This window comes from Notolabrus celidotus, chromosome 14 (assembly GCF_009762535.1).
Source record: "Notolabrus celidotus isolate fNotCel1 chromosome 14, fNotCel1.pri, whole genome shotgun sequence".
NCBI lineage: Eukaryota > Metazoa > Chordata > Actinopteri > Labriformes > Labridae > Notolabrus > Notolabrus celidotus.
Window position 1 is genome coordinate 30,332,182 of NC_048285.1, and position 18,843 is coordinate 30,351,024.

At 43.6% G+C, this 18,843-nt stretch overlaps 1 protein-coding gene across 2 annotated transcripts in view; it reads left to right on the forward strand.

Moving 5' to 3' along the window:
• Nucleotides 1-5,708: 5,708 nt before the first annotated feature.
• Nucleotides 5,709-18,843, forward strand: part of aplp2 (amyloid beta (A4) precursor-like protein 2) — a 65,745-nt gene continuing 52,610 nt past the window's right edge. Inside the window, exon 1 of one of the 2 annotated variants that reach the window (XM_034700798.1) lies at nucleotides 5,709-6,197. In XM_034700798.1, coding sequence (XP_034556689.1) covers nucleotides 6,126-6,197 — 72 coding nt within the window. In that variant the 5' untranslated portion in view covers nucleotides 5,709-6,125. The remainder of the gene's footprint in view (nucleotides 6,198-18,843) is intronic. The other variant, XM_034700799.1, reaches the window with a different exon arrangement.

An 18,843-nucleotide genomic window follows, 5' to 3' on the forward strand; every position in this document is an offset into this window, starting at 1 on the left:
GCATATATTAACATAATCTGCCTAGCAACACGCCAAAACGCGGCTTCTGATTGGAGGATTTTTCTTTACTGGAAGAAAAAATAATTGGATCAATTTTAAAGCATGTCCACATTACACAGTTTAATACCTCGTCAGAAATAATGCTGTATTATTTTTTGTGATCTGTATATGTTAGGATTAAGACGTTTACAGCTTTATTGATGGTTATCCCTGCAGCCAATCAGAACAAAACATAAAGAAACATTAAATTAAATTAAATATGCTGCAATAAAAACATTTATTTTCCTGTTTCCTTTCTTCTTTAAACTCTCACATGCTTCCAAAATATCTCTCCTTTCAGACAGAGACAGTGAAAGAGTTTATAAGAGATGAATATGAACTTTTAGCACCCTCTAGTGGTCATAAGAATGAACTGCAACAACATTCAGACGCTTCCGGTGGATATTTTCATAATAAAGGTCTCAACCGGAAGCAGATCGAATACAATCAGTTGTAAACAGAATAAGTAACACTTGTCTCAGTTTATGCTCAACAATTATGCAACAATCTTTGAGTGGGAATTAATACAGAATTAATGTATTATTTGTATTTGCAGTACAGGTTGCTATCAGTTTTTTTTGCATTTCAATGTAACAAATGATTTATTTATTTTTTAATTAAAGAGAAGAAAGGTACTTTCTTAATCCCCAGGGGGGACAATTCAATTTTTCCACTTGTGTTATATTTTTGGTCATGCTACATGCAGTTTTTGGTATACATTCAATTTTATGCACACACATGCAGTGAACATGCACTTAGGGAGAGATGTCAGAGTGAGGATACTGCCATCAACCAGCGCACCCAAGCAGTTGCCTTGCTCAAGGGCACCTCGGTAGTGCCCAGGCAAGTGAACCAGCACCTCTCCAGCCACCAGTCCACTTGCCAAACTTTGTCCATGCTGGGGCTCGAACCAGCGACCCTTCGGTTCCCAAGCCAAGTCCCTATAGACTGAGTTACTGCCGCCCATGTAATGTGAATCCAAGGGAATGTAACATCTATTAGATACTTTCATGTTTGTGGATAAAGTATGAAAAGTAGGGTTAAACAACCATTCAAACAAACAACTATGGGCAGTGTAGAGTGACCAGTCACCCTTATGAGCATGTTTTTGGACTGTGAGAGGAAGCCGGAGTACCCAGAGAAAACCCCTGCATGCATTGGGAGAACCTGCCCACCTGTGGATTCAAAGCATGAACATTCCTGCTGTGTGCAACAACACAAACCACTGAACATTATTTCATGTAGAAGTGGCAGACCGAACCACCACAGTACTGTGCCCCCTGTCAGTGCTGTCTTAAGGTTGTATGTATTTTGTAGTTTGTCCTGGTTTAAAATCATGAACTACACCCCAGTGGGAGAATTGTGGAACACTATGGTTAATAATAAAGGCCCAGTCTGGCTCTGAACTCTGAAACAACATTGCTAACTATTGCACCAGTGAACCAATAAGCAGATGTTTTGGTTTAGGTCTGCAATCGATCTACAGCTCTCCATCAAACCATCAAGCCATGCATTATTTACTGCTGTGAAGTGTCAGCATAAACAAAGTACACTCATGCAGACACTTGATGTTTAAAATACCTTCCTATTGATGTCACAATACTACAATAAACCTGAGGAGATACAACCTCAAATCTTAATCATGGTGATTTTGAGGTAAAATAATAACGTACAAATGTATGACACTGGGGATAACTATGGACTGTAATACAACAGTTGGCTCATTGCATTTACGCTGCGTGTTCACCGCCTTCCAGTGGTCACAGGGAGGAAGTGCAACTGACTACATCAAGTTTGCATAGATGCATAACTGACATTATCATTGGCTGATTGTAGATAATAATATACTTAAGCACACATGGTTACACTTCCAGTCAAATATTCAAAATAAAACTTATATTGAGGTTTGATCAGGCACCTGTGACAGTGTTTTAAATATCCCAGTGGTTATTGTTAGAGGCATAGGACACCAATCAGCACTTAACAGGAATAACGGAATAACAGAGAAGAGGAAATAAAATAAAACATTGATCCAGCAATGGAAAAGTTGTGTGCCTTGAATCAAATGAAAACCACAACACACACATTTATTTTGTATAACTATTTTAAGTAGTTTGGATTATAGTATGGACACTGAACCTACACATTTCATACACAAGAATTAGCCCTCAGAATGATGCAAGTTGCACCTCTGTTTTATTAACAGACTGAATTTATCAAAGACTTGATGCATCCAGTCAAATCCTGAAGGCCTCACCTGTCACCTCCAATATTAAATCTGCTGATACTCAAGCAAGACTCTGCTTTAATGATTAAACACATCAACATATGTCATCACTAAACTTACTTTTTAGTGCCACCATTCAACTAGAAACACTTGTGGATGAGTTTGGTGAGGCCTTAATGACTCAAGTTGTGGATATTTTGTTTCATGGTTTATTTTATCCTTTTTTTCTTTTGCACAGACCATGTTACATTACCGCCGCACCAATCAATGAATTATAATGATAAGGTCCAGTATCCTGGGGGAGGGAAGTCTTCTTGTATACCTTGTATAAAGGAAAGGAGCACCATTCTCCAGCCTATTGTTTCCTATAGACTTGATTAACACCTAAATAGATCTCAACACATCCTCTCTGTTACCCCGGGAGCTGAAACACATAAACAGTTCTTTGTTCTGTGTTTTCCTGATGGGCGTCTGCAGGCAGCCTGGGATCAAATTGACACATCCCCAGATTAGACTTCACATGTGCAAAATTGAACTTGTTCTAACTCGTCTAACGGCTGATGTTTGAAGAATTAATAACCACTGTGAGTGCTCTGCCTGAAGCAAAGCGGAAATCTGCATGATGCTTTTCTCAATAAGTCATCAGAGAGAAACACAAGTGACAGCAGAGACAGAAAAGAAATGAGTCTGGGACAACATGATCAAATTGTGTGTGTGTTTGTGTCTGTGTGTGTGAGTGTGTTCGCCATTTTCCCCATTAATCCGTCCAGTCAAACAAATAAATTAGATTTTTATCCGTCACAGTGCCTTCAAACAAACCAAAGTGCTCTGTTTTTGGATCATTAGTTCCATCTCTCCTCAAAATATCAAGAATATGTGTGTGCTTTGACAAAGACACAAATGAGACTAATATGTTCTCAGTGACGTTTATTTCTTACTGAAACTGTTTAAATGTCAAGTGCATGCCTACGTAACTGAGCACAGGAGATACGGCCTCTTGATATTCTCATTTGAGTTGAGGTCAGGTCAGGAACTGCAAAAGCTGTCAGTCATTTCACCCCCTGAGGGAAGTGCTCGTTGCTTTGCTTTGTTGTCTTTGCATTGTTTGAAGAAGCTGTAAGATTGTTTTCTTGTGTTCCATATTGTAAAATATTTAAAACTACACTTTGAGTGCATTTGACTGTTTAAAGGGAGCAGGAGCATGTATTCTTTTGTTGAAGAAATTGCATCACATGTGTGTGGAAGATAATCAGCTAAACCACTTTGTCCACAGGGGGCGCCAAAGTGGACGCAAACTGAGAGTTCCTCACAGGAGCTTTAACTGAATACCTTTGAGTTGAAGATACTTTGAATCCCCTTTCATTGTTTATTCTTACTTAACTGATGAATTGAAATCATCAACAAATAATTAAGGCATCAGTTGATATCAAAATTGAATTAATAACATTTCCTCATATTCTTTGAATTGACAGTTTGATGCTGTTTCTCTGTAATGGTGTAAAAGATCAAGTCAAGTCAAGTCAAGTCAACTTTATTTATATAGCACATTTAAAACAACCAGTGTTGGCCAAAGTGCTTTACAAGGTAAAAAGTAAAAATGACATGAAGACAACAATAAACAACATAGCAGGATATTAATGTCCTCTTCACGAGGAGAAGGCCAAAGAGAAGAGATGGGTCTTCAACAAAGATTTAAAACATTCAACAGTTGGGGCCGATCTTAATTGGAGTGGCAAGCCATTCCAGAGCTTGGGGGCCGCTGCTGCAAAGGCTCGGTCTCCCCGGGTTTTAAGGCGACTTTTAGGCACATCCAGGAGCAGCTGGTTTGTTGACCTCAGTGCTCGGGTTGGGTTGTGAGCATGGAGAAGATCAGCCAAGTAGGATGGTGCCAATCCATTTAGGGCCTTGTATGTTAAAAGTGCAACTTTAAAATCAATCCTGTGACGGACTGGGAGCCAGTGGAGAGCACGCGGCACAGGTGTGATGTGCTCCCTCTTTTTCCTGCCAGTCAGGAGGCGAGCTGCCGAATCCTGTACAAGCTGCAGGCGCTGAATAGACGCCATGTCTAAGCCGACATACAAAGAATTACAATAATCAAGCCTAGCCGTAATAAAGGCATGTACAACTCTCTCTAGATCCTTAGGAGGGAGATATGCCTTCAGATCAGTCTTTCAAACTAATGTGTCTGGAAGTAGAAAGAGGGTTTTAATGCAGCATCCAGTGGTAATACTTAAATAAACATGTTTTCTTTTGTATTTATGTAGATGTATTTTTTTTTACATTAATTTTGATTCAGCCCTCTGTTAAAAGAAAAAAACAATTAAAAGATGAAAAGGAAATACTTAATTAAAGCACAAGCAGTCCATGGCATAACTTACACTTTGTTATTTTAATCCTAATATTTCCTTAAATAGCATATGATAGATACATATATATATTATGTTTTATTTTTGTATTATTGTGTCATCCATACACAATATGCTCACCCAAACAGGCTTACAAGACACCATTATTTACACAAAAGACCAGAGACCAACTTAGACATATAGATAATAACAAATTCCACAGCAAATAAACCCTCCTGATGTTTCCTCCAAGCTCTGGAAACAAAATACATCAACTTTTTAATATTATAACTAAGCTATATGAGCATTTTTTTTAGATATAGCAGGCAATTAACATTAATAACAGTGCACATATACATATCAGATGAGAGGCTGAGATAAGACTATATGATTAGAATGTGTGACAGAGATTTAATATGAATTATAATAATAGGAAAGATAATAAAATAGTTATTTATAGTCTCTGAGAAGTAACACTAAATTGCACTCCAGTGCAGTTTCAAGAATTAAGAATGAAGAATCAAGAAAGCTTTATTTCTGCGGTTGTTTTTTAATTTATTTTTAACTGTGGGTTTTTGTTTCAATTATTATTAGTTAATCTATCTGTTCATTTATATTATTATTATTTTATTTATATATTGTTTCATGTAAAAAAAAAATAGATGTTTGATTTTCACCCAAATGTGAGAAGTCTTATGCAAAAATCAATAAAATACTAATTAAAAAAAAAAAAGGAAAGCTTTATTTCCAAGTGAGCTCACACAAACAAGGAATTTAACAACCAGACAGTACAGACATAAATAAAGAAACCTAAATATAAAAATTCTAAGTATACTATCTGTACAAAGAAGAATACAAGTATTATAAATAAGACATAAATAAATTTCCCTAAGCCATAATGCACATTTTAGTAGATGAATATAATAATAAATGAGGTTATGGATTAAATTAAATATTGCACATGGTTATTAAGGTATTCCACAGGAAATCAAAGTATGCACATGTATGAGATATTTCATCTGCGGTATTTCTTGCACTTTGAAACCAGATGTTATCATGCAGGTTGGTTTATTACTGTTCTTTTTAATCTCAGAAGCAGCAGCAGTCTAAATGGTCTTAATGGTGTTTTTGGGGTCGTTGTTCCAGCAGCAGGCCGCCTGGTGGCGCAGTGCGCTCTGCTCTGTGGATCAGTAGCGGTAGAAGAGGAGGAGGGAGGAGGCAGCAGCAGCAGAAGCACAGCAGCCAGCCACACACACACACGGTCCATATTTCCAGAGGAGCCCGACAGACACACACTCACACACACTCACTCTCTCTCTCCCTCCAACATTTTCCTGTCGAGCTCGGGTAACAAAACAAGCGGAGCGGGACTCGTGCCGCTCTCCGGACGCACAGACGCGCAGCTGAATCCCAGGACTTTGGTTTGCTCTTTATTCCCGAGGACGTCCCTTTACGCACACACACACAGCTTCTCAGGATACAAGTTATTTACAGAAGAGAGAAGATCCCCGAAGATGGGTTCAGTCCCAGCGATATCTGTCCTTATTTTGGGCATAGTGGTTCCAGCACTGGCCGGATACATCGAGGTATGTAACCTGACATGTCCTCTTCCTTTATTCCTCACAGGTTCGCAGGACTTTGATTTGAACTGTTGTGTCTTCTCCTCATGTGAAATCAAATCTGCGTGGCCCGTGTTTTGTCCTCCCTTGCACATGAGGAATCCATGGCTCTAAGCTCTGCTGACATCCTAATTTTATCTGCATGTAACTGTAGATTTGTTGTAGGCGTTGACTTCTCCCTGGAAATATTCTTCCACTGAAGATTGATTTCAGTGATGAATTGATTTTACATAACACTTGGCCCTGTATGTAGTTTTTTGAAGATGTGTGTGCATGCATGCTGATATAATAACAGATCTGGTTAAATATTAATGATCTGGCTTTCAGGTCAGTCTTCAGCTCTGATTGCTGTTTGTTGGTGTGACTTGAAGGAGCTTGAAACTAGATTTACAGCAGGGTTTGCTGCAGAGATCAAATGAAAGACAGCTGTCCCTTTTTTGTGAGGCCTTTGGGGACACACAGGAGTCCAGCAGTGGATCACAAACAGTGTGCCTGCAACAGTTGTGTCCGTCATGTGTGTTTGTGTTGCAGTCAGACAGAGAGGGGGAATCCTTTATCCATGTATTCAAACTCCAGTTTCCTGTCTCAACAGGATGGCCCCCCCTTCATTCCAGGTCTGTGCTGCAGACAGGCCCCTGTGCTTATACCCTTTAAGTCTTATTCTGACAGATTTGTAGAAGCAGGACCACCAAAATACAGCACAAGGGTTCCATTTGCTGAGTCTAAATCCCACAAATGTGTTTCCTCCTGTGCAAACACACCCACTCACTGGCACACACACATGTGCACACACACTCTACCTGCTGTCCCATTTTCCTGCCTGCTCACAGGTTATTGTCCCTGGACACTGATGGCTGCAGTGTCAGACGTGTGTGTCATCGGATAACAATGCAACCATTTCCAGAGCAAACATCCAGCCGACCCCCCGCCCCCCCCTCAGAGGGTAAACGACAAGTGCTCCTGCACACTGTTGGAGCAACCATGACAAAACACTTTAACAAGACATCTCCTCCTGGTACTGTTGTGCAAAGTGGTTATCAGGAAATGTGACTTTTCTTTTTTTCTCCCTCCTGCGTTAGTGACAAAGACCTCGGCCATTTTGAAGCAGTATTGGCTTGTATTGTGTTGGGGGGGAAATAATGGTTATTATGCCCCCAACAAAATCTATGCAGCTGCACTCTCTCGACAAAGAGCCGTCCCGACTGCAATGATTGCCTCCTCAGTCAACCTTCCTAACTGCACAGACGTGCTGATCGATACTGTACAGTCTCTCCTGAGATGATTAATGGAGGGAAATCAATGCATTTTCTTGATCAGTCACCCAGATTAAATTGAGAAATGTATGCTGTCTGCTGTGTGCCCTGACTGGAAAGCACATGCTGAGGATTCCTGGGGTTTAATCAATGACTGTGCCACAGGACGCAGCTCTTTCCTTTGTCTGAGATGGCATTTTGATTTGAGGTAAAACATCACATCCAAAAAAAATTAGAAACTCATTTCCCCTTTTTTGCACCTGCCTCATTGTCATCATGTGAGACTGAAGATTCTGTACTCTTCTGTACTGAAGGTATAAATCAATCATACACTCAGTTACAGACTTTGAGGTTATCACAAGTTTCATATCTTTGAGTCAGAGACAGAAAAAACAACACCTTAAAGAGAGGACAATGATTCATGATGCATTACAGCTCAAAGATGTGTCAGCTAAGCTCTCAAGTTACAGATTATTATTGTTTTTAGCAGGCATACTATGTAGAGTCTAAACTATGTTTCCCTTTCTTATGTAATTCTGGATACTTTGAGCCATGGCAGCCAAAACCCAACAGATGCTGTTGCTGTTGTTTGTCAGTGCAGCTGCTGGTGTGTGCAGCGTTGGCCCTGCTGATGAGCCTGTGGACTCACAGCTGAGGTAGATTTTTCTGTGCTGACAGGCTGACTGCACTCGCTCCTCTGGACCTTGAGCTTGAATTTACGAGCCGGTGAGAGCTCCTCAGAGACGCACTCACTGTCGGTCAGGGATGGTTTATTCCCTCTCGCCCACCCCTCTCCTCCCATTGTTCCTCGTCTGTTTGTGTGTACTGATTGTAGAGGTGTCATTGGACCGAGGCAGCCTTCTTGTTTCCTCTCTTTTTTTTTTAAAGCATTTTTGGGATTATCCAGCTACTTCAGCTGTGTAAACTCTTTTGTTTTGTCAGATACCTGTGAGAGTGCCAGATTGTGAGCTTTGTTTCTTCAGCTGTGTTTTCTCCCCTCTCATCTGAGCATCTTTGTGTCGCAGGCTTTACAGCCCTGCAGAGGCTTCAGAAGGGCTTTTCCTGGGGTGATTTCTAACTCTTTACTCACTGTATCTTCCCCTTATATTTAAATATCTCTTTTTGTTCCAAAAGCAACAAACCAGGTTGTATTTTAATTTCACTCGTTTGTGGAAAATCCAACGCAAGCAGCTGAATCTTTTCTGTAACTCGTCTGGAAACAGTCGAACCACAGAGCAGGTTTACTCAGAGAGTTGCATCACGCTGAGGCATTTGCAGATAAAGCCCCCACTGGATTATTGGAATACAAAATATCTGGAACAGTTAATGCATTGGGTACATTTTATTCTCTTAAGCAAGCAGAGATTATCACAGCCATGACACAGTGAAAAAAATGACTGAGCATTATGCAACACAGCATCAGATTTATGTGCCTGTAATAAAAATGAGTACGTTTTTTCAGTGAGCGATAAAACCTCAGATATAAAAACACATTTCTCAATTCCAAATGCATGTATTTGGAAGAAACATGCAGAGTTACCTCATGTTGGTGAACAGGGATTCATTGGCTGTGTTTGCAAACATGTAGAGGTTTTATTGAGCAATGCAAACGCTGATCCAGAATGTAGGGTCGTGCCAAAAGTGAAGAAGTCCAAATAGAAATTCATCACAACCCAGAAATTGACTGGTGCTGTGCTTGATGCCGTCTGGTTGCAGTCCTCTTGCAGCATCTTTTTTTTGCTTTATCATCTCAAGTGTGTGTTCAGCTGTGTGTGCTTGTGGACAACCCCGAGTATTGATGTATCATTCTGCATGCTTCCATGTCTGTATTTGCTCTGGGTATGAGCTGATAATGAACAATTGCATTTGAATGAATACCCCCAGTTGGCTGTAATTGTTTGGGCGGGTGCTATGGAGCCGTCCATGAGCAGGGTTGAATGATTCTCTATGCGGGCCTTTTGTATGCTCCTGAATAGCGGGGACAAACCAGGGGTGTCGTAAGCACACACAGAGGTGATCAAGATACCAAGCAGAGCTGAAGGCAAAGGTGTGTGTGTTGTGTTGGAGACGTTTTCATGCCTGAAACAAAAAAGAACAATCAGGAGCACCTTGCATCTGATACTGATCTCTCCACACATCACAGGGGGTGGTGGAGCAGAGTTAATGCCATCAGCAGGCTGCTTCTTGTCTTTTCTTTAAGCTGTGAAGATTGCCTCTTTGACCTGCGCACGTTGCAGTGTCAGTCAAGTTGACGGCATCAGCATGTGCTCCATCAGCCGGGGAATCAGCCTCACTCGCCCTTGAATTCAAAGATTAGCGCCTAAATCGTGCTTTCAATTGTTGGGACAACCCTGTATCCGTGTGAATCCTCTTAGTGACAAGGCACACTTGATGCTTATAGATGTGCGAAGGAAAGGTACTAATCCCAGAGCCCAGCCCCTCTCTGTCTGCTCATACTCACTGCTCATACTCTGATGCTCGCTCAGTTCATTCCCCAACCACCCACTCTCTCCGTCAAACCCTCATTTTCAAGCCCCGCAGAAGCAAACTAACTTCAAAGTGGCGCAGAACACAGTGAGTCACCTGTGTGTGTAATTTCGGTGGTGTTCGTCTGATCTGTGCACTGTGACGAACAGTAGGAAGGGGATGTCTGATTGAATCCAGGCTCTTCTTCCCTGTCCTTTCATTTCCTCCAACATGCCTACCTGAACTCTGTCTCTCTCTCTCTCTATCTTCTTTACTCTGCTGTGGCTGTTTCTTCCTCCAAGCCCGTGCATGTCTTCTTCAGCGATTTCCATCGACAGACACTCTCTCAGCTCATCCCTGGGATTTAAATAGAGAGGCCCCATCAGACGGGCCTTGTTCTCAAGATGCCAGGCTTTGTCTCCCAGGCTCTGCGTGCGCTCTAATTATCCCAACCAGCAGAGTTTCCTCCTTTTTTTGCATCTGGAAAATGCGTGTTTGTCTGCCTGTGTATACCTTTTGAAACGTGTGTGTGTGTGTGTGTGTGTGCGTGTGTTTGCACGCCTGAATCCTCTTACAGCTCAGCTCATCATATATTTAGTCAGTTTTTCTCACTGAAAGATCCTGGGCAGTGGGGACTTGGCGCGGTGTGAGCGGGTTTACATGGGCACACCGATGACTGCACATCGCTTAAGTTGCACCGGCTTCACAGCATATGTGGGCCAGTCTGCACATCCCTGATACTCTCCTCGTGTGAATGCAGCCAGCATGGACACCACTACACCTGTGTGTTTTTGAAACAATAGTCTGGTTCAGTGTGGCTGCATGAGAATTCCTTTTGTCAGTTTATATGCCAGAGTGCTCAGGAATGCATAGCCTGAAGAGCAAACGGCTCACTGTATTGTGCTGGGAGCCGCTCTCTCTTCCTGTGATAAAGCTATGAGAGTGGCTGTACACTCTGGCAACTTCTGTAGACAAAAACAGTCCCTTTATTCCCTGTGAAAGGAGCCCTGCCATTCCAGACGTTATTTTTTAATGTGTTTTCTGTTTGAGAATGAAGAGGCAGTCATTGTAGGTGGGTTAAACCCTGTCACCCCCCCTGCTCAGCCTGCGTGTGAGTGTGTGTGTGTGTGTGTATTTGTGTGCGTCTCTGTGGCTCAGTGAGTCACTCTTGCTGCTTGGTTTTCTTCCTATGAATAAAATATCTGATGTGCCATCTATGAGTTATAGTGCACTTGTATATCTGCCTATGCAACCCCCTGTCTCTTCTCAGTCCCTCTCTGTAGATCTGAGAGGAAGACCGTGTCTGCTGTCCCCCTCCTTCATCTTATTTAGGAGAGGCTCTTATTTTGTAGGATCCTCGAGTCGTACTAAAGCTTGGTCGAAGCCTGTGCACTGATTTATACTCCTATAAAAATGAAACTGAATGCACGACAACAGCTACGAATCAAAGAGCCAGTTTAACTGTTCAGGCGATGTTTCCTGCTGTTGGAAGCTCGTCTGAGCTGCAGCAGAGAGAGAAATGTAAAAGCGAAAATTACTCAAGGGCTGTTTTTTTTTTCTTCCTCACACGTTTGTATTCATGTTCAACTGAATGTAGTCTCTCTTGTGGAACAAAAGTATTTAAATCAGACCTAGTTTTCCAAACTTCTCTTCTAATTGATGTCTTTTCTTAGCTCTTGATTCGAATCTTTGTCTCTCTGTGTGTTCGAGCTCTAGTGTGTGGGTGTGTTTGTTTGTTTTTGTGTATATTTGTGGCTCTTTATGCAAATCATCTCCACAGGGGGACCTTTTTTAGATGTATGTGCCTTTTTGACATCACATCCATGCTTTAGGATGTTGTTGAGGACTGTCATGTGAAGCCTCCGTTTGATCCGACTCTTCCCTGAACGTACCTGCGTGCTCGGGTACAAACACAGGGCCCCACAGTTGTAGCGCTGTGGGAGAGTTTGGGAGGGTGTGGTGCTCTTGTTTTGATAAGCTTGCTGGATGACTGGCAGGCTGTTTTTGATGCTGCGTTGCTCTGTTTTGCTGAGCAACACCGAACAAACACGTTACCACCAGTGCTGAGAAACGGAGCGTGTTAGTTCCAGCACACTCTCTGTCAGTCTGTCTGTCTTCCTGCTTGCAGAGATTACTTCCTATCCGTCCTCTCGTTACCCCCGGACTTCAGTGGGAATGGTATAATCCAAACTGGAACCAACGGTGGCACGGAGTCCATCCTGCCTCTCAGTTTATCCTCTTTTCCTCAAGAGAGTGAGGGAAATGAAAATGTCAGAACGGTAAGAGATAGAGGCAGTGCAGTGTAACCGTATACCCCCAGAGAGAGAGACCTCTGCTGCTGCTGCTGCTGGTGCTCCAGCTATGTGACGGCCCTGTTAGCAGCCTGTCTGATACAGCACTTTCTCAAGGAGAAGGTGGCCAAGGACAAACAGCAGCTCTGTAGGATGGTCCACCGGGGACTCAGACAGAACAAGGGGGAGATTTCACCTTTGAAGGAGGAAATGGGGACGCTAGTCAACCACTGACTTCTCAGGGAGAATTTCTATCCTCTTACAGAAAGGAGATGAAAATGTTCCTTTGAGTTTTCCCCCCCTAATTATCTATAAGCTTCTTCCTTCATGAACTGTAATTAATGCACTGAGAGGTGTTCATGCGTAATGAAGAGCTTTAGCCTGCAGATCCCCTCCCTGCCCTCACAGAAGCAATAAAACGAAGGTTTGTGTATCCTATAATTTAAGGAGAAGGCAAAAATAACCGAGTTGGAACCATGGCTGCAGTTTTTCGACATAATTTCCTTGAACTAAAATAGAAAAAAAACCCAGAGGACGGAGAGGTGAAAATTAATGTAGCGTCACTTGGAGCAGGAAACCCTGGGAAATAAAGGACACTCACAGACACACAAACAGGATGTGACAATAATTTGAGTGAGAGCATGAGGAGAAGAAAGTCCCCACTCTGTCTCAGTCTGTGTTTATTTTATTTCCCCTGCAGCAGCTCGACACAAGTTTTCCCTAATACACTTTTATTATGCAGAACCAATAAACTTTAGGAGCTTTATTACAAGCGTGTAAAGCCTAAGATGCCTTGTTGTGGTCGCTCCAGTCCAATCAAGAGTCCAGAACACAAAATGAGTCAGGAAGAGATGACATAAACAGAGGAAAGCAGACAATCCTGGATTTTAAGAGGTGGAAAAATTAAAAACATTGCATAAATTATCATTTTTTTCTTTGATTAATTGATCATTCATCCAAATAATTGTTTCTGCACACTAGGTGTGTATCTTTGTGTGTGTGGTGCATGCTCAAAGCTTAATGCTGACGGCATATTTAGCATTCAGCACCAGACCTCCCTCCACCCAGATCAGGGAGTGGATGAGCCATGACCCTGGTATTATCCTTGTAGTGTCTCTCATTAATTCTCTAACTAATGACCAGTAGAAGTTTCCATTACCTGTCTTAAGCAGTTATTATACTGAAATCCATGGGATACGACTCTAAGATGTGAATCAAACCATGAATTCTGAGCGCCGTCTGATCACGAGTTGAAGGACGACTCCCGTCTCTGTACATCATGTGTTTTTTTTGCTGCAGCCGTTTTTCGTTTTATATAAAAGTGACCTTAACTAGGACTTTTTTTATTGCATACCACAGCTCATGAATGCTGCAGCGGTGCACCTCTTATCAGCCATTTTGATCAGAGATAAAAACCAATCAAGCACTCTAGAGAATTCCATTAGTTTGATGAGATATGAATTTAGCTCCAAGCACAAATCTGAAATAGTCTGCTGTTTTCAGACAAACCCATTAAAAGTCATTTGATCTTCTGCAGCTAATTATAGCTGCCTTCAGAACAGCTAGCTGCCTTCACCAGTCTCCTCCCCCTCCATTCCCCACCTACCCTCCAGTGTTCACCTCATACCGGCCTTATGTTCCAGGAGCCTATTCCGTGTCACAGGGCTATTATTGAGGCGCAGGGTGCTGACAGGAAGACATTTCCTGGTCATGCAAGATCGCTGGGGGATTTTTCCATCTCATCGTCGCCGGCTTTGTTTTGGGAATCTCTCCAGGAGAAGTGAGGGATGCTGTGGAGCCGTCCTGCTTGTGCTGTTTACTGTAAGAAAGAAACACAGGAGGGTGGAGGAGCGAGGTCAGACAATCGACAAAGAGGGGGAGTGTAGCAGACAGGTCTATAGACGGATGCCCCCGCTGTTAAGTCTGTGTCTTCTCCATAGAGACATGACTGATTAGCTGCTGGCCTCAGCACGTCTCATGAGCGTTATAGTCTTCACGAGTCTGATTGAAATTCCCCCCGCTCTCTCCCGGAGGAGAGGCTGAGGGAGGACAGAGCAGGGCTTAATGACAGATAAGCATATCTACATTACATCCATCATTTTCCCCCCTGGTAAAGATGGCTTCCCTAGCATTGCCTGGAGCTCCACCAGCTAATGCGGACATGTGGGTTGTGTCTCTGCTCCGCTGCTCTGCTGCTCGGTTGTCTGCAGGGCGGAGGAAAGAGGCAGGGAGCTGTGCAATCAGAGCACAGATTCATTTTGAAATCAGCTTGGGTGGTCATGGGAGAGTGGCACCGCATGCTGGGAGTGGAGTCAAACTCGGCTGCCATCTATAACTCACTCCCAAGTGGTAATCAGGGAACGGATGAGTATCGCGGCTGTGACTGAAAACTGTAATACAGCCTGTAGGATGGTGGTAAAATATGAGTGTGATATTGAATTTTTAAACATTCAATATGTTCTCCAATTTCTTCCATGAGCTTAAAAATCCATATTAACAACGCCTCCACAGGGCTGCTTTGATGTGTGTGAATGATAAAAGTTGTCTCACATGACTTCATGAAAAAGATTCTGCGCTCATGAACTCTCAGAGAAGCTCTATTTCTGCCTGATAAATAACTGTTTACTGCGTCTGTCTTGTGAAGCCTCATGCCGCTTGATGTTTTTTAAGTATCAAAGTCAAATATGTTAAAATTAGATGTGGCATCAAAGTGGAACCCGTGGTATCATGCCAGTACTAGTAAGGTCAACAACTTTCTTTTCTCTTTCAGCATTCCCGTGCAGTACGTCTGTCACCCACGATCATTTCAAGTTGTCTGATCCTTTACAAACGTAGCTGCGTGTCCTTGATATCCTTCTTTATCCTGCAGTCGTTCGGCTGGTTTCCTGCTCCGGCATGGCCTTGCCACAACTCACGACTGTCTTTTTAGCGGCTGAGTGTGATATTTCCACGTTGCCCTTGAAACTGTCTTTCCCTGCCTGCTACCAATGTCATTTCCCACAGAGCAGCGTTCGCCCTAACATAGACACTGTGTTGCTGACTCTACTGCACCACACATTTAAGGACAAAACGTCTGCTTTGTATCTTATTTTGTTCAACAGAACATTCTGTCCTTGTGTCGTCCTTGGCCCCTCTCCTCTCTGTTTTACTATCTCTCTATAAACCTCTCACCTCTTGGCTGCTTCTTTCCTCCTCTCTTCCCCTAATTTCTTTTTTTTGCTTGCTCAACAATTACGTGCTCATTAACGGAGGGAGTCCAAGCAGCTGAGAGAGACGTCACAGAGGCCTTGCTGCGGTGCCCTGTTACTGTTGTTCTCTTATTGACAAGTCTGCCTGCCTGTCTGCCAGCCTGCCTGCTTGCCTGCCTGGTCCTCAGGAGCAGCTGCGTGGTGCTGCATGCTGATGAGCCGTGGAGTCATCCAGCATGAAAATGAAAAAGCGGGAGTGGGAGTGACGGAAGGAAGGAAGGAAGGATGCGGCACAGTATTTTCTCTCAACTTGGAGGGTATGAGAGGAAGAGAGGCAAGAGAAAGTGAAGTGAGCATAGGTCATTTCTTCCAAATCCCCTCTCCTCAGCGCTAGAGATTAGGCGGCTATGCTCTCAGGCAGACGAGAGAGAGGCACGCTCCTGCGTCTAATCCTCCTCTTTAAAACTGCTGAGAGTGCAGTACGAAGTAGGGAAAGAGTCAGCGTCCACATAAAGAGGCCCACGGAAAACACAGGCCCATAGTTCAAAACAAACTGAGCTCCGTCTAACAATCGCCTAAGCCCTAAATCTCCTGTGCAGCCCCTGCCAGAGCTGAGCCCACCGCAGACTTTTTTTCCCACCCAGCTATCACTTCGCACCAGGCTCTCTCTCTCCATCACGACACCTGAAATTCCCCACAGAAAAGCCAACGCTGTGTCAGAAATACCCCCTGCAACCCTCATTAACTTCTCTGCCTTGGTGATGTCTGGCTGAGACACGCACACACACACACATGACAGGGATACACGCCATGTGAGCTCGCATACACAGAACTCTCTCCTTCTTCTTTTTTCACAGGCTGGACAGACCTCCCAGCCAGCACAGAGAGAGGCTTTTAATACGTGGACAGGCAATGGCCAATTTAATCATGCTAATGTGTATGTTACAGTGGGCGATTCATCAGCTATTTGATCTCCACGGCGGCTCACGGCGGGGAGCTGCGAACAGATGCTCCTGCAGAAAGATGCATGCAATGAAGTGAAAACAAGAGAAAGCTAGTCAATTTAGTCTCCTCAACGAGGTAATGAAGACAGCAGCTCTGATTCCAATTAAAAAGAGAGACGTGTGAAACAGAGGAAACGGGGGACATCATTAAGCTAATCCAATCTTTCCTATTAAAGCAGAAGAACCTGCTCAGACACCAAAGTGCAAAAGAGGTGTCAAGTTAATGGTAAATTCATCATTGGACTGTGTGTTGAGGTTACTTGCTATGGCTATTTCAGTCATAAACATCTGGCACAGTGATGTCAAGAATGTAATCCGCTCTGGGGCCACGTGGATGGTAAGCCCGGATAGAGCGGCTGAGAGGGTCGCCAGATCACATGGCTGTGAGAGAAGCAGGTGAATTCTATAGAGATAGTTGAGGCACGGGGAAAACAGGGAGCACAAAGAGTCGTCCGGAGTGCTCAAAGTGAATAGAGATGAAAGAAGTGGGGGGGGTGGAGGATTGAAGGGGTTGTTCATGCAGAGAGCTTTTAGTGGGCAGAAGGGAAGAATGGGTGATTGTACTGACAGGAGCTCTGCACATGAGGCAGGCGCTCTCAAACCGAGTGTCAGCTGTAAGGCTTCTGCAGAACGCACCTGAAAACGGACCTTAATCATCCCATTCGATGCATAATGAAAAGAAATGATTCTCTTCCTGCAATGAATACTTTTTACACCTCAGCGCCTTTTTTATGCACCTTGCACTTGCATAGCTTAGCAAACTCAACAACACGCCCTGGGTAAAAACCCTCGGTGTAATTATCTCTTTATCGCCGCTGCAAACAGTTATCAGTTATTTCTCTGTTGACTGACTTTAATGCGTACACTAACCCTCTCCACAAACAGCTCACATCAAAAGTTTGGGCTTATTTGGCTGCATTTCCACATGAGATGTTTGATGATATTGGCATTAATTCAATTTCCCCCTCTAATAAATCTCTCAGTCAGAATCGCACCAATTAAAGAGCGGATACATCCCGGTGCGTTTTTCCCTTTAAGGCTGTGATAGCTGGCTGCTGTTCTGTACAAGCTAATACAAGAGAGAGCAGGTGTATAACTTCTGAGATAGTGGAGTGATGGATAGCAGAGTTCATGTGTTATTGGCTAATAGTCACACTCTTCTGCTCTGCCTCTCCCCTCTTCAGACTATCTTAGTTCCTAGTTTCCTTGACTCTTTCCCGACATCTCTTGACAGTGATTGGACTAACGAGGAGGCTGAAGTCAGGACCTATCCCTTGACATTTCTCCTCCCAAATTCAGCAGCGTATACCACAAATAGAACACCCCGAGCAGAATCGAAACAAATTTGATCTCTTGCTTCCTCCTGCCCTTCATCCCATGTCCTCTCTGCCTGCTGCTCCTCAGCCAGCTGGAAACCAATCTGCTCCGTATCTACCTCATCTAACCAGGTAGGCAGGGAAACCTAAATGCAATATTATGACGGCTGTGGATGACCCTTGAGGCTGTATCTGATCGGGCTGGAGAGCCGGATGTGGAGGAGTAATATTCCGGAGAGATGCGTGCAGCGTGAAATCTGTGTCAAGAGGGGCCGAGGGGGGAAATGGCTCTTTGGTCCCCTCCTGCGTCTTGCTCTGCCCCTGCTCCTCTCCCCGCTTCACTGGCAGCCCCTGCCCCTCGGAGTGAAAGAATAATGAAACAGAAGATACAGCGGTCATCCTGATGTCGGCCATCAGACACCCAGCGCGTGTGCCCAAGCAGGCATGTGAACAGCAGCTCTGTGTCTGTGTGGCGCCGCACACAACAGCTGAGGCAGACCACACAGTGCTGACAACGCCGGGTGTCTGAGAACATGTGTCAGAGGGAGAAGCAGTGTGAAGTGAGGGAGGGACAAGTGAGGACCTTTGCCCCGCATTGTCAAAGAATGGCTTACCAACAGCCTTTTTTTCTCATGACTGGCTGCCCTTTGGTCACAGAGGCCTACATCATAAATATCTAAGCTGCACCATGCATGGGTTAACACACACCTTACTTTGTCTCTCTGGGAGAACATTTTTTGTACAATTTAAAAAATCTCAGGAAGAGATTCGTTTCCTGTGAAGTCTCAAACTGAGTCTCTCACTTACTCATCTTCTAACTGCATTCACAGCACAATCCACACAAAGACAGCAACACTGAAGTAAACGTCTCTCTTTCTACGAAACCTCAGCGACCAGGGAAACCTGGCAGTTGTGCAATTTGTTAACAAGTCGACACAACTGAACTTTTCTCAGTCAGCAGCTATAAGCTCCCTAGCTGTACCTCTGCCTCGGCTGTGCATTCAAACAAACGCAACACATTGTGCACAGAGGTGAGAAACAGATTAGGCCTCCTGCCCCTGATGCTGCCCTGCATGAAAAACAAAGCCCTTACCT